This window comes from Lathamus discolor, chromosome 2 (assembly GCF_037157495.1).
Source record: "Lathamus discolor isolate bLatDis1 chromosome 2, bLatDis1.hap1, whole genome shotgun sequence".
Classification (NCBI taxonomy): Eukaryota; Metazoa; Chordata; class Aves; order Psittaciformes; family Psittacidae; genus Lathamus; species Lathamus discolor.
In genome coordinates this window covers 13,318,842-13,335,302 of record NC_088885.1, presented here as the reverse complement: position 1 = coordinate 13,335,302, position 16,461 = coordinate 13,318,842, and the positions used below count along the sequence as shown (strand labels likewise).

Below are 16,461 nucleotides of genomic sequence, written 5' to 3'. Positions count from 1 at the left end.
GGGATTCACTAGCAGTAAGCAGTTACTGGTGTCGGCTAAGCAAGGAGTCTGAATACACCATTTAAATATGTGCCTCTACACACACATTGATGCAGCAGGGACAGCTACAGTCAGATGGGAGAACTCTTCTTTCACTTCTCAAGCAAGTCTGAAAAGAGAGGAAGCTGTGGGGGTTGAGGCTGGGAGGGGAGAACTGTGGAGATCATCTGCAAAAGAGCATACTGGCTCATAAAAAGGCGGAGAGGAGAACCAAAGAGAGCTTAAAAAAAAGGAGGTGGTGGATAAAAAAGTAGCCCTGTGAGTTCTTCAGGTCTCTGCACATAAATAAGTGTTAGATTTGTTTCCTTCCAAATTAAAGTAGCTCATAGCACAACATATATGCAAGTCATACTCAACTTAGGAGTTTGGGTTGTTGCTGAAAATCACAGGGACAAAAGCTGCCTTTAAGGATATTTGAAGTTGCTGCCCAATCTGTAGTGCAGTACTTTTTGCCTCAGATTCTAACAGGAGACCTTGAAGGAGAGCCTGGATGCTGCAAGAACACCTCTGGTTATAAATGCAGTACAAACCATTGCTTCTGTATTACCGTCTCATTCAGGCAAATCGTAGAATCCCAGAGTAGTTCGGGCTGGAAGGGACCCTAAAGCTCATCCAGTTCCAACCACTGCCACGGGCAGGAACACCTTCCACTACCGCTGGTTGCTCCAAGCCCCATCCAACCCGGCCTTGAACACTGCCAGGGATGGGGCAGCCACAGCTTCTCTGGGCACCCTGTGCCAGCGCCTCAGCACCCTCACAGGGAAGAGCTTCTGCCTAAGAGCTCATCTCAATCTCCCCTCTGGCAGGTTAAAGCCATTCCCCCTTGTCCTGTCCCTACAGGCCCTTGTCCAAAGCCCCTCTCCAGGTTTCCTGTAGCCCCTTTAGGCACTGGAGCTGCTCTAAGGTCTCCCCTTAAGGAGCCTTCCCTTCTCCAGGCTGACCCAGCCCAGCTCTCTCAGCCTGTCCAATGTTGCCTTTTCCTAGGAATGACATTTAACAAGTGGCCTATGAATGAGCAGGCCCTGCCAGGGCTATAGCAGTTCTGCCTCGCTACACAAAGTAGTGCGGCTAAAAGGCTGAGGAACTTTAAAAAGCTTCCAGCACACTGAAGGAGGGAGGGTTCAGGAGGCGGCAATGGCGAAGTGAAATTCCCTTCTTTTGGAAAGGGAACACTGCATCTTTGTGCAGCAATTTTTTCTCCCCATGCTTAGGCTTGTCCAACAGTAATCCGAGTGTTCCAGCCTTTAACCCGGAGTCAGAAAAGGGCCTGGCACAGAACCATGAGATTTAAAGTTCTGCGTCACACCAGCTGTCTACTCGCAGAGGGGGTGTGTTGTGTTGAAGGGGAGGGGGGGGAAATAACAATAACAAGCAACGTTTAGAGTTACAAATAGCACCGAATAGATTTACTAGAGCTTAGGGCAAGGTGCAGATTTGTTTAGTGAGTTCACACACGTGGCTGGTCTGCTCTGATGTAATTCCAGTCTGTGTTTCCTGTCTTGATATTTAATCCAGGGTATGAAGAATGATGCTCTCCCTCCCCATCACGGTGCGTGCTGTAACTAATCACAGAGCCACCCTGCATGAAATAGCTGTCTGTTTGGCTGCTGCAGAATTTGGTATGTTCATTTTACATAGCAGCAGTGATTAGAGTACACTTTTAATCTGTACATGGTTGTTTCTTCCAGAACCTAGCAGCTTTTTGCCACTGGGGGAATGGAATTCCCACTGAACAGCAGTACATGTTTCCAGCATACACAATACATCAATATTGCCCCTATATGTGCTCTGCAGCATTCTGCTTTACCTTACTCTGAGAGGAACTGTTCCCCTGTACACTCCTTGTCGATATGACTCGTTTTCACAAGCTGTTTTCTTAGGGAAACAAACAGGATACAACTAAAGAACGCACAGGAAAGGTTGTGTATTCACTCCCTTTTTTGAGACATTGTACTAGCAAGGAAGCTGCATCCCACTTGCAGAGGTCAGTGTTGCTGTGCGAGCGCAATGTGAAGCACATCTATGCTCAGAACAGCAGGGAGGTGTTTGTCCTTCTCTGATCCCATTGTGCACTAAGTGCCACAATCTCTTCCAGTGGGAGAGGCTACAGAATAGGCATGTTGAGGCACCACCCATCCTGTACTTTGCAGGTCCTTTACTGGTTTCAGAGCCAAATGTTCCATAAGGCATGTGGAGTGACCAGCTAGAAAGCAACAGTCAGGCTAAGCCTGTATCTATTTTTCAAATGGTAAATACGTGAACGTCGTACACTATGGTGAATGCTCTGCAGTGGTTTGACAATCTGTATCTTTTGTGTTATTTTTAAGCATGGATACTGAGAACTTCTCTATATTCTTTTCAGACCTCAGGTCTTTATTTTCCTGAAATACACTTTCCTGTACACCCACTTTTCTTAAGAATATGATGTGTGTGAAGCACAAGAGAATTTGCTGCTTCTGTACTAAGAAAAAGCAGAATGAGCGGTAGGTCATATTCTTCCTGAAGGGCTTGATGTTCAGAAACAGACCCTGTTTCCTTTTTATTTCATATAAAGAATCTAAATCCACACCAACTGCAAATGGGAAACTGACTAAATACAGAGATCTCAGTAACTAGACTGGAGAAATCCAGTGGTCAGCCAGATTGGCTAATTCATCAAAGTAGCATTTTCCTTGGGCAAAATCAGTGGGGATTTTTTTGACCTTGAATTATTTACATGCTTTTTTTACCGGTTGTGAGTTGAGTGCAAGCTTCATTTCTACTTCATAGCAGTACTTCCTGTTTTCAAGAATGAATGTTTCTCCCTCCATTTTTGACTGTGAATCTGTTGTGCCTCTCAGCTGTCTTGTCTCCATTTCCACTGAAATCTTCATACCTGTTTCAGGTTGTGAACAAATCTTGTCTGTATGCCTGCACTGCACATGCCCATGCTTCAGAACACGCAGAACCTTCTAATCTACTTAAAATGAGACAAGTGACTGCTTCATCCTCTTATGTTTTCACTGTGGCCCCTTGTGGTTCAGAGTCCAATTTAAAATGACTTCTCTTATGTTTTTTAAAATCCCACATAAATCCTCTATCAAATCTCAAGTGCCAGCCAAAATCTTCCCTTCCTGCACCCATTTCTTCTCTTCTCCTGGCACTGCATGCTCGTATTGTCTTTAACTTAGCACAGTATTTTGGTAAATGTGGAAGGAAAAGTAAATGAGTTGGTTTGGGTGGTGCTTTATTGATTAGGGAGTGAGTAAAGCAAGAAACTGGTCTTTCTGTTTCAATTCAGGAATTAAAACCCCAGCAGGAGTTGATGGCATCATACCCTTTGAAGTCTGGTGATCTCAGTATATTCCTGAGTTCTGGTCAGGTCTCCCATGGGATCCTGAGCTTTGGCAGATGCCGTTCTGTAGTCTGTGCTGTGCGATTGGGGTTTGGTGGATTGATTTACACATGGTTATTAATACAGGCTTTGGTAACGTAATGTAAGTGCATCACTAATCCTGTGATGATGACGATTAATTGGTAATGCACCGCATGATGCAGAGCATCGAGCTGCTGGGAGGGAAGGCTTTCAATTTATTTAAGTGATCTCATCAGTCAGAGAATGTAGCTGGATGTGAGCCCCCAGCTGCCTCTTCCTGGGAGCCATGCACAGTGGGGTGGCATCTACCCCCAGTGTGAACTGCTACACCACTGGTGTACAGCCACAGAGGTCTTGGGAGATGGAAATGCTCTTGACCCTAGGCATGGCCACTGGGGGGAAATCTTGGGGATTCTGGACTGACGAGCTGGAAGGGTTTGGAAACAAAAGCGGTAAATGAATTGTAGTCATCTCTCACATAAAAAAAAAGTGGAGGGATAACGTTCCTTCCCCACAGATTCACTGATGGGTAACAAAACAGCAGGAAGAGTCTTCCAGATTTGACCTGTAGACAGACTTGTTTCTCTTTTGCCAAATTTCGTTGCATATCTCGCTGTTGGCCTGCTAAACTACAAAACACGCTTTTAGTAGTGTTGAACTTAACGCCCTAACACCTTATCCTACTGTCAGAAGGTCAGCTCTGGCAGGAAAGGAAATAAAATAAAAAGACCTAGGAGAATGTGCTTGTTATGAGGTGGATTTACCACATTTCATTGTGGTAAGGTGGCTTCTTCTCTCTGTGCTTCCAAATGAGCTGGTGGGGGGAGCCCTGCAGGGAAGCAGAGATGATGAACAGCCTTGGGTGAGCTATGGAGGTGGTGGGACTCCAGGACTGAAGGACAGACATTGTTGGGTGCTTTTGTTAATGGATGATTAAGCTCCCACTCACACCTTAAACATGCTAATTATAAAGCTTCTAAATATAGAATAGGAAAAGTCCCATTTCCTATTCCAGCCTATGAATAACTAAATATTTGCTTGTGGCAACTGCTTTCTTTAATGACTGTGGTTCTTCTGAAGAAGTAGCTTATGTAAAATGTTACACTTGAGGCAGTTTCCTTTTTCTGCAGGTAGCTCTGATCCTGTTTAGCAATGTCAGCACAAAATCAAGGGTATGGCAGGCAAGCTCTGGCGAGGCTCTCTGCATCAGCTGGAGGAGTTAATGCCCTGGTAGCTTCTTCTTTGCCTCCGCTGCAGTGGGCAGTATAGAGCGCACCTTGGCTGTGGCAGTAGCAAACCTGGCACCTTCGCTTAAAGCCGCCATTGTGAGCAGTTTAAGCCAAAAGGCTGAACTTTGCACTGAAGCAGGTGATGCCCAGGGGTGCACCCATGTCTGCCAGGCTGTCAGGGTGCTGGGGACAATGGTTTTTAAGCCAGTGCGGCAGAGTCACTTTAGCTATTCACTGAAGAGTCGTTGCCCTCTTTTTCACTAAGCACATACTGTGTTTGATCCAGGCTTGTGCATTATCAGCTGGTGGTACAAAGGGGAGAGCATGGGCCACCAGGTTTAAGGACTTCAGAACTTCAGAAGTATAGCTGGCTTGCTAAACTGACCTAACCAGCTGTGTGCGCCCTATGAACCTGTTTCAATGGCCAGGCAAAACAAAGCATGTTAGAGTAAGCTGCTGCCAGTGCTGATTCTGAGCTTTAGCTGGAAAGTTGAGTCACTTCACCATCTCAGCAGGCTAAGGATGTGCTTGTGGCACTTGGCATTCCTGAGCCATGAAGCATTAACTCAGTTAGAAGTGTCTCCTGTGTGTACCTCAGGTTGCTAACTGTGTGTTAACCACTGGTGGCCTAAGGCTGATCGCTGCCTGCAGGGACCTTACCAAGGGCGGATATAACCCTTAGTCTCTAGAAGGAGTGTGTGAGCAGAGCGTGATGCTCATCAACTTTCAGATTTTAGTGTAAATTTCCAGGGATGAAGCTAGGCAAAGATCTTCCTATTACTTCTACAGGACCCATAGTTTTACTCCATATACTGAAAAGATGCCATTAACACCAAAGCCTGTGGAATAAATGTGGAATAACACCATGTTACTATTATGAGTAAAACAATTTAGGTGGTGCAGTTATTCTTTGGAGGCTGTGTAGGAGTGAAAGAGCAATTAATCTAGCTAGCTGATATTCTAAGTTGTATGATTATGGGGCAAAACCGTATGGGGCCCCCAATCCCCCCACCCTCACTTCTCTCCTTACCTACTTAGTTGCATTAACTCCATCGCGCCTCCTAGAAGAATAAGGCCTGAGAATGTCATTACCAAATTCAGACACAGTTTTTGTGTGTTTCTGTTAAATTCTCTTCATCTTCGTAATTTCTGGATGCACAGGTAGGGTGGAAGCTTCTTGTAGCAACTCAGAAGTAGTTGGGCTCCAGTTATGCCTCACTGCCATAAACTGATGTGTAAAACCTCTAAAGGCACAACCCCAAAGAGCTGAAAATACAATGGAAAAGGGTCTAAAGGAGAAATAGAGGGAAAAAATCAGTTTGCCTGAGGGTGCACTGGAATTAAATGGCAGAAACACAACCCTGGGAACAGATACTTATCCTTGAAGAAATTGATGGGTATCAAAGCACAGAGAGAAATTTTGCATGTCTGTTTATTTCAATGGGAGTTGGGTGCCCATGTAGCTGTAGCTAGTTACACCCTGTTGATGCTTAAATACCTTCAAAAGTCTGTCCTAATTCTGTGCTGGGCCAGTATACAGTTGCTCTGTACACATGAAGGATTCCTTCATTCCCAGAAGAGTTGATACTGAAATGGGCTCAACTCTCTTGTTGGTTTCATCTCGTTTGAGACAAAAATGTCGTCCCATCCACCACTTTGGTTAGTTTTGGTAGTTAACAAAATACCTATTTTTAAACATCTGACTGGGTTTATTTTCATTAGGCTCCAGCAGACTACTTGTGCGAGGACTGACTCACTTCATACTACACTCGTGCAGGTGTAATTGCATTAAGTTCGGTGAAGTCATTTCTAGTTTACACTGGTAATACAGGGCCTACCTGGTGTGAGTCACCTGCTAATTCTCTTCAGCATGAAAAAAACACCAACTACTTTTTCTAACTTATTTTTTTAATGTAAGCTAAATGTAGACCTATGAGTAATACATTCCACAGCAGGTAACAGGCAATGAATGGATGTGGCAGTTCTAGCACGGCTTGTGTGCCACAGGAAAAGAACCTGAACTTACACAGATCTGGTGCTATCAACGAGCCTCTTGCAGGCGTGAGCACAGGATGGCCCAAAGGTGTGGGAGGCTGGAACACCACCTCCTGCAGGTCTAATTCATTCCCTTCTGGGAAAGAGGAATAGCTGGGGTTTGTTCAGAAAATCATGTGTCCCTTGAGCTTGACTGGGAGATGTATCTGTTCCTAGGTTTATCCTAGAGCTAAAGGTAATTGAGCAGCTAGTTCCTGTCTGAGTAGGCTCCTCCTGGGGAGATGAACTAGGATGGTCTGTCCCACATCTTTTAGAAAGGAAACAACTGAACAAAACCCCACAAAAACAAGGCCAGATCCTCACTCCCTGCTTTCCCCATGTTAATTCACACATGGCTGCTGCTTGCAACCAATCTCTGGTGCTGGCTGAGGTATTAAAAGAGGCACCTTCTAATTTCCTTGGTTGCAATGATCTCATTTAAAGAAAGCAGGTGTCAGTGGTGGGTTGTAAGCATAAAGGAGGTGGATGTTGACTGAAGGCTATACTATCATAGAATCGTAGAGTGGTTTGGGCTGGAAGGGACCTTAAAGCTCATGCAGTTCCAACCCCCTGCCACAGGCAGGGACACCTTCCACCAGACCAGGTTGCTCCAAGCCCCTGTGTCCAACCTGGCCTTGAACACTGCCAGGGATGGGGCAGCCACAGCTTCTCTGGGCACCCTGTGCCAGTGCCCCAGCACCCTCACAGGGAAGAGCTTCTGCCTAAGACCTCATCTCAATCTCCCCTCTGTCAGGTTAAAGCCATTCCCCTTGTCCTGTCCTTACCTGCCCTTGTAAAAAGTCCCTCTCCACCTTTCTTGTAGGCCCCTTTAGTTATTGGCAGACTATGTTACCAACTCCTTCTTTTTAAAACATTGATGTGTAGCATTGCTAGACCTTGGTTTTGAAGTGCTGGAAGTTCAGGTGTACAGGGATTTTTGCTGCTGGATATCAGAATCTACTAGTGGTGTTCTTTCTGAAGCAACTCCATGCAGTAGTGATACTGAATTTACAGACAAGGGTAGCTTTAGTTATATTCTCTTCAACTGTAACATGCAAATTCAGTGCTTATAAGTGCAGTCACTTGGTACATGTAAACCTTAACTGTAATTGAACTGCAGGTGTGGAAACAATAAACTACAGCAATAAAGAATGTATATATATGGATCTAAAAACTTCTGTGACCAGGCAAATGTTTTTTTGCTGGTAGTCATCTCTAATAGTGCAGTTTTCTAATGCAGTAAAAATATTGTTGAGTAAAAACAGGTGTCACAGATCAGAAAAGTGTCATTATTACTGCAATGCAAAAGGCACCCTAAGGCTTAGCCACCTCTTTAAGATAAACAAGGGAATTCGGGTGATTGGGAGTTAATGAATGGTATCTTTGCTCAAATGTGAAGCTTGTCTGAAAGAGAAGCACTGCATAAGATTACATGAAAGTCACTAACCAATATAGGGAAAATAGTTCTGACAGTGCCGGAATACACTGACACTTTCAAGGGAAAGAATTAACTTGTAAATAATAATAATAATAGTAATAATAATAGTCTTGATACTGCTGTGAATATTCCCTCTCTTACTCCTTTGCATCTATTCAAGTTTAAGTAATTCTTCCCACAGTAAAGTGTAAATGTAATATTTTTAAATCCTTTTAAAGTAAGTATTTAGGATTTTTATGATTCTGGGTCTGCCTTAGCCACAGTTTTCCATGTGCAGTAGTATGAGAGCAGCACTTGATGCTATAAAGCAGCATACCCATTCTAACATTACCTACACATTAAAAAGGTGAGGAATGTCTCTATGGCTAAACAACAGGGTGTTGATCTTGCACCCTTCATCACAGTCGACACTGAGATTTGTTCCCATTACTGCTTGGGAAGCTTAGAGATCATTAGTGTTATTTTAGAACATAAAAAGTGGAGCTGAGTTCAAATGCAATCAATGCCCTGTTTTGCCAGGCACTGTGTGAAGCTGTTGGAAAAGGCTATTGTAGGATGAGGAGCTCATAGAGAACATACAGTGCTGATACACCTCTGTATAGCCACGTAGGTAGCCACGCAGAAGGGCTCATGGTTATTGCCTTGCTCTTAGCATTGGCAGCTTGTACCATTGCCTGCTGTAGAAGACAGTCCACTGTGCTAAGCACATTAAGAGGTTGAGGAGAAGAGGTGCTGCCAGCATGCTTGTCCACTCTTGCCATTCCTATTCCTGGGCTCAGGTCAGTTAGCTCTCAGGGTATGTGCAATGAAGTGAACCTCTGTGGTGTGGTATCTGGGATTTGATGGAGTAGAGGACTTGCTAGGATCTAGGCTTCCTTTTTAGAGCAGGGCTGCTGTGAAACTGCTGGGGCTTTCCACTAAGTGACCACAGCCAAGGTGGAGGGGTGGTACTGTGATGCACCCAACCATCGTAGGGGGCTCTTGACAGATAAGGCCATCCTTATCTGCTGGATGGAGACATAGAAACTACTTTACTACTAGTAAGTACAAGTAAGTTTCTGTCACTTGGGCTTCCTGTTAAGTCATTTAGAGTAGTAACTCATTCTTTCCTAGCTGCAGCAACCCTCTCTTACAGGAAAAGGCAAGATGCACATGCAGGCAAACGCACCTTTTTCTACTGAAGTTAGTGGCAGCCACTGCTGAGGTTAGCAGAAGGGTTTGGCTGCATCACATTTGGGGCATTCTCATGGCAGAAGTGACTTCATGTAATAGCTCCTGATTTCTGACCCTCTCCTTTTCCCCTCCTCACCAGTAGAGTGTTCTTATCTCAGATGTATTTTGTTCTTTTCCTGCAGGAGAAAATACAAGAAAACATCACAGAGGTAAGAGTAAATCGCAGAGGACTGGAAGCTATTTGTGAGTCATCTGTCTCTTTTTGTTAGGGGGTTTGAAGGAGGATTTTCCAGTTACCAGATTGGTTTTGTTCCCAGGGAAATGCCCTTGTACTGATTGTTGCCCCCTCTGAAGGTCCGTGTTACACTGCTGTTCCTTCAGATCCCCTCTGCTGTTAGTGTTATTTGTTCCTTCAGATCCCCTCTGCCATTAGTGGCATTTCTCCCTGAGTAAGGACAGAAATATTTATCCTTGAAGGTATCAAGCCCTAAGAAACGTCACTCTGTTCCTTCTGCGAGTTCTGCTGGTTCTAACTCCTATCGCTTACTCACGCTGTAATAACAAAATGGATTGTGGGCTTGTAGTGTTGCTAATGATCTATGCCTTTTCAGGAGACTGAAGGAAAACAGGGATCCTGTTGATAAACAGGCCCTATTACAGCTACCTGATCTGGTTATCGTACTATCTCCTTGCAGGAGAGGGGCCCAATGGGGAGCTTTGACAGATTTGTATTTTCTTTCTTTGGAGCCCTTGTATTGGGTTGCTTCAGAGCCTGCACTTTTCAGGACAAAGTTTTTTTGGTGCTGAACTGACTCCTCCTTCCCTGCATGGGGAGTATTAATTGGTGACTTAATCTCATGATGTGCTGAGCATCTTTAGTTCATGTTGACTTTAACTGGATTTGAGACTCCCACAGAGTGCTTCCTAAAGACTAAACCCTGCAGCTCTGCTGAGTATGCCCTTTAATGTTACATGATGATGGAGAGAGCTGGCAGATAAGCCAGCGTGGTGATGTGATGGGCTAAGACATCACAGCCACCCCTCCTGTTTGCTATCATGCTACGCTGAAGATGATCACTCCGCTGCAGCATTGGCTGGATGGGCTGCGTGTGTGCTTGTGTGTCACAGCTGCTAGACACTGAAGTGCAGTGGCTTGAGTCATGTTGAGCTGTGACAGTTAGTGGGAAATACTGATTTGGAGGTTTCTGTGCTGAGCTGTGTGGTGGGCATTGTGTAGTGTGAGCACAAGAACAGGGAGAAGGTAAATATGGTCCCAATTGTTCTCCTGAATATGGGGCTGACACTAGTCCTCTTTGCAGCTTTACTTTTCTCCCTGTTTCCCTTTCTGCTGCTATGATTGCCAATTAATTATGAACATGTCTCTGGGCAGAGCTCTTGAGTTTCTGCAAGAGGATTTGTTCTGGGGCTGAGATAATTTCCAGGAGCAGTGATTGCGTTTTGTGTGTATCCCCTCTGCACTGCTTGCAATGTCCTCAGTCGTGTGTCTTATTTGGGTGTGTTTTCTGTATACATAACCGTGGCATCGGAGAGGTTTGTGTTCAGCATCTGTACAGGAGACTTTCTGTAAGCCTTGGAAGAGAGATGAAGTATGTTAAAAGCTCCTACAAGCTCAGTACACAGTTCTGTCAATGACATACAGAGAATTGAGTATGCCAGACTGTTTAAACATACCATTACAGGCTTATGTTTTGTGCCTTGCTAACCTTGCTTTGTTCTTGATAACCTTGCTCAGCGGGCACTGGCTGTTGGCTGGAGTGCTGTGCAGCTCAGCGGGTCGCTGCTGTGGTTGGGAATCATAATTTCCCGGCACCTAGGGCAAATTAGCTGGATAGTGAGCTTCTGACTTGAATTTACCACCTGCTGTGTCATTAAGGTATGGTACTAAATGGGAAATTGCACATGCTGCCATCCGATGCTGAAGTGTAACATCCGGCAAAAGGAAGCGGTAGGATGGTAGTTCATTTAAAGGTTGGTTTTACGTAGCATCTCTGTTGAGTTGGTAATTCCAGCAATGAGCATAAACTGATGACTTGGCTCAGGTCTTCACTTCCTTTTCCCGTATTCATTTGCTGTGGAGTTTTCTTTCCTTCGTTATGTTGTGGTCAATGGCTCAATGTCCGGCTGGAGACCAGTAACGAGTGGTGTCCCTCGGGGATTGGTATTGGGACTGGTCTTGTTCAACATCTTTGTCAGTGACATGGACAGTGGGATTGAGTGCGCCCTCAGCAAGTTTGCCGATGACACCAAGCTGTGTGGTCCGGTTGATACGCTGGAGGGAAGGGATGCCATCCAGAGGGACCTTGACACGCTTGTGAGGTGGGCTGATGCCAACCTTATGAAGTTCAACCACGACAAGTGCAAGGTCCTACACCTGGGTCGGAGCAATCCCAGGCACAGCTACAGACTGGGCAAAGAAGAGATTCAGAGCGGCCCTGCGGAGAAGGACTTGGGGGTGTTAGTCAATGAGAAAATGAACATGAGCCAGCTTCAGTGTGTGTTTGCAGCCCAGAAAGCCAACCGTATCCTGGGCTGCATCAAAAGGAGCGTGACCAGCAGGTCGAAGGAGGTGATCCTGCCCCTCTACTCTGCTCTTGTGAGACCTCACCTGGAGTATTGTGTGCAGTTCTGGTGTCCTCAACATAAAAAGGACATGGAACTGCTGGAACAAGTCCAGAGGAGGGCCACGAGGATGATCAGGGGACTGGAGCACCTCCAGTATGAAGACAGGCTGAGGAAGTTGGGGCTGTTCAGCCTGGAGAAGAGAAGACTGCGTGGAGACCTCATAGCAGCCTTCCAGTATCTGGACAGGGCCTATAGGGATGCTGGGGAGGGACTCTTTGTCAGGGACTGTAGTGACTGGACAAGGGGTAATGGGTTAAAACTTAAACAGGGGAGGTTTAGACTGGATGTAAGGAGGAAATTCTTTCCTATAAGGGTGGTGAGGCACTGGAGTGGGTTGCCCAAGGAAATTGTGAATGCTCCATCCCTGGCAGTGTTCAAGGCCAGGTTGGATGAAGCCTTGGGTGGGATGGTTTAGTGTGAGATGTCCCTGCCCATGGCAGGGGGGTTGGAACTAGATGATCTTGAGGTCCTTTTCAACCCTAACTATTCTATGATTCTATGATTCTATATTTTTTCAAAACTACTATGGTTGTTCCGATGTTGCTGGGCTCTGGGCTCTGGAGGGTGGCTGACAGCTGAACTGGAGCCATCTTCATAGAACTATTGGATGGTTTGGGTTGGAAAGGATCTCAAAGCTCACCCAGTTCCAACCCCCTGCCATGGGCAGGGACACCTTCCACTGGAGCAGGTTGCTCCAAGCCCTGTCCAGCCTGGCCTTGAACACTGCCAGGGATGGGGCAGCCACAGCTTCTCTGGGCACCCTGTGCCAGCGCCTCAGCACCCTCACAGGGAAGAGCTTCTGCCTAAGAGCTCATCTCAATCTCCCTTCTGGCAGGTTAAAGCCATTCCCCTTGTCCTGTCCCTACAGGCCCTTGTCCAAAGCCCCTCTCCAGGTTTCCTGGAGCCCCTTTAGGCACTGGAGCTGCTCTAAGGTCTCCCCTTAAGGAGCCTTCCCTTCTCCAGGCTGAACCAGCCCAGCTCTCTCAGCCTGGCTCCAGAGCAGAGCTGCTCCAGCTGTTGAGGCATCTTTGTCTTCCACTTGCTTTTGCATCGTCTTCCTTTTGTTCCTCTTTGGGGAGTGTTACCACATAGGAATGCTGAGGTGATAGTAAGCAGCACTTAGCTATGAAGAAGGAAGCACTGCTGTCCTCTGTACTTTACAGTATAAAGAAACAGGTTCCCCTGGGTGCAGACCTGTTGGGAAGGAAGATGAGGTATGTGCAAGAAAACGAGGGATGAAAGAGAGCAAAATTTGGGCCATTCTAAAATTGCAAATAGAAATGATAGACACTGACTTTTGTGTTGATCATCCTGTTAACTGAGTTGACTTAAATGCTTTTGTAACAATAATATATTGATATGATTTTCCTCATAAACTTGGAAGTTTCACAGCTGTCTAGACAACCCTAAATTCATTAGACCCAACCAAGTAATTGCATCTGAACCGCTGAACTGTGATGTAGATTAATCACAGCAATACCAGAGAAGCAAGATATTTAATCAGAAGTCAGGTCATCTATCATTCTCTCATCTAGTTCCCTTTGGGTAAGTGAATAGTAGGTATAAGCTTATTAAATAGTGACTGGAGGGGTAGTCAGCAAGGGGGAGAACTAGACAGGAAGCCAGAGCTCTCTTGAACTGTCAGGTCCTGGGTTGGGTTTGCTTTTTCTGGAGCACCTGGGACCTAGGTCATGTTTGATTTGTCTGCTGAGAGTCCCAGTTATCCTGAAGACAGCCAGCTGTTGGCTGCCCGTGGTTTCCTTCAGCTCCCTGGGATATTGAAAGTGAAATGAGCTTTTAAGGTAGCTCATGGCAATCCTCTCCTAGATTAGATTCGTGCTTGGGTGACATTCAGGTAGTGCATTCTGCACTTCTAAGGACTCAATGGAGGCCTATTTATCTTCTCAAAATCTGTCAGATACATAATCTGTGTTAGTTTACATGGCTAGGAACCACAGCCTTGCATTTTTACTCGGCCAGTAACAGAATTGCATGTGTTGCTGGTTTGGTTTAGCTACTTGTTGGTTAATTGTATAGTTTAATTTTCTGCTAAGGTGCAAATTCTTTTACAGTGAACTCATTTTGGATTAAAGTCAAGTAAAAAGAGTCCTGATATTTTATCTATCCATGATTAATGGATGGATAGATGTTTTTCCCTGAGTACCTGCTACTGCTTTCATGAAGGACCAAGTAGAAAAGAAAATGTAGCCAAAGTGCCCTTGAAATATGGCTGTGACCCTAAAGGAAGCTTCCTAAAGGACCCTGCAAAATACTAATGTCATTTCTTTAAGAAACATTGCACTCTAATTAAAAAATCTGATGTCTGATGTAAATCACATGGCCAGAATGTCAATCCTTCCCTCATCTTCATAAGGGTTTTGTTGTTTCTCCTTCTGATGATCAGGCAGGACTCTCATGAGCAGAGATCTTCTTTTCCATCCCTTTCCCATGCTTTCCTATGCTTTCTCATCTGTGTCTGTACTTTTTTAATTCCAGTTGCTCCAGCATTTAGTTAACATACTCTTGGAGGAAAATGTGAACGTGAACATGTTCTTCCATGAAGAAATGAAAAAAAGGATTATGTATTTATGCTCATGTATAGCACAAAAGGTGAAACCATCAATGCACAGTGTTACATGCAAAATAAGTGGGAAAATGTGGGATTTTTTTCCCCAGCTTTATTTGATAGTCATCTTCAGTGTTACTCATGTTTATACCTCTTTATATTACAATAATCGACTGCATCTTTTGCATTATTTCAAAATACAGGCAAGTTTATCACTTCACAAATCTCATTCTAGGTAATCTTTAAGTTAGGCATTTACTCAAGACCAGATCCTGTGAGGAAAACTGTGCTGGGATTATTCTTGTCCTTTAGTGCTATTAGGACACACTAAAGAGATCATCACTGGAATGAAGCATCAGTGCTCTCTCAAAGCTGATTCTCTGCGTAAAGGCATTAGATATGGTGGAAGTTATCCCTTCCAGTGATAGAGTAATATAGATTGAAGGGGACCTCTGGAGGTCAAGTTATCTCTTCCAGCTCTTGGTGCTTGAGGACATCACTGCGGCCCTGATTGACTCTTGGCATTCATCAACTTCCTTCATTTGACAATATACTTGGTCCTTAGTTCTGATACCATTTCATTGCCACAGCTTATCTATTGACCTTGCAAGGTTATCTTAATTAGAAATAATAAAAATACCCCTAATTCCTTAAGCTGTGCAAGTAATTATAATACTGCTTAGCTCAAGGTTTTATATAGATATATACATACATATAGTATCAGTAACGTGCACACACAGTGCAGGACTTGATGTGTCCAAATTCTTCGTAAACTCTTTTGGGTGCTGAGACTTCCTTGGCTCGCTGTTACTTCAGTAGGACTTCTTGACACTCTCCATTTCAGGGAAACTGGTGTTAAATTTTCAATTCAAGGCTGCTGGTCACTATGCAAAAAGAGATCTGACTTATTTCTATAATATTACAAGTGAAGCTGGTTCTGTTAAATTTAATGAACACTTAATTTCAGTAGAAAGGTATTAATTTGTTGAGTACTCTGTGTTCATTGCACTGCAGAGTCATAGGTGCTGTGGGAAAAAATTGAACGTGGTCATGTAAGTAAAGCTTATAATTAATCTGTATGTGAAAGGGGCGAATCAAAATGACACTGGTAACCCTAATTTGGTATTTCCTGGCTTTCTGGATGCAACTTGAGTGATCTTCTAATGCAGGTTAAGTGTAGTCAGATACTGGCAGCATTACACAGCTCTGCAAAGGGGGCTGTAGGTCAAGGGAACAAATTTAAGTGGAGTTTGCGCTTTAATTTGTGGAGGGAGTTTATATTACTTGGCTGTGTGTAGGGAAACTTCATGCTGAGAGGAGAGGAGGTAACCTACCTCGAGAAGATCCCAGCTTTTGTTCTCCTGACACTTTCTGTAAGTGGAAAAAACACTGAAAGTGATGGAGACTTTTGCATACCCTCCTGCTTTCCGTCCTTCTCCTTCCCTCGGTTTTAGAGAACTGGAAGATGCAATGAGATTGGGCTCCAGACAGATACACACATTTTTATATTGTTTTTTCCCTGCTTTGAAATCTTGCTTAGTTTTCCTACTCTAACTGGAGGCAGCCATTCCTTAAGGTGATGGCTGTGTGGAAGAGGAGGCTATAAATTTTGAATCCCTGTCATGAGTAATGGGACTTCTTTATCCAGAGCAGGAGCAACTACAAAATAATGATGAAGCATGATTAAATAGTGACCAAATCTTTATATATTCCATTATTATGTATTTTATATATATATATATGATATAAAATCTTTCAGCATATTCCTGTTATTTTACTAAAAACTATTTTTTTTTTCCATATCTTATATAGTGCTGAGTAATTATTGGTAAATACAAGTCTTTAATGATTAATGACTAATATTGACTATATTGAGTATAATTTTGCAGCTGATTTACAATACCTAAAATATTACTGGTTGTGCAGAATTTGTTGTAACAATAGCACGTCTTGCTTGATAAGGAATGGACTGCCAGATTTGAAA

General features: G+C 44.2%; 1 protein-coding gene across 10 annotated transcripts in view; it reads left to right on the top strand.

Annotated features, from left to right (window-relative positions):
• PDE1C (phosphodiesterase 1C) overlaps positions 1-16,461 on the top strand; it is a 290,962-nt gene that overhangs the window by 120,892 nt on the left and 153,609 nt on the right. For 2 of the 10 annotated variants that reach the window (XM_065665794.1, XM_065665791.1), the window contains exon 3: positions 9,451-9,477. The exons of the other annotated variants lie outside the window; for them this stretch is intronic. In XM_065665794.1, coding sequence (XP_065521866.1) covers positions 9,451-9,477 — 27 coding nt within the window. The remainder of the gene's footprint in view (positions 1-9,450; positions 9,478-16,461) is intronic. 10 annotated transcript variants of the gene reach the window in all.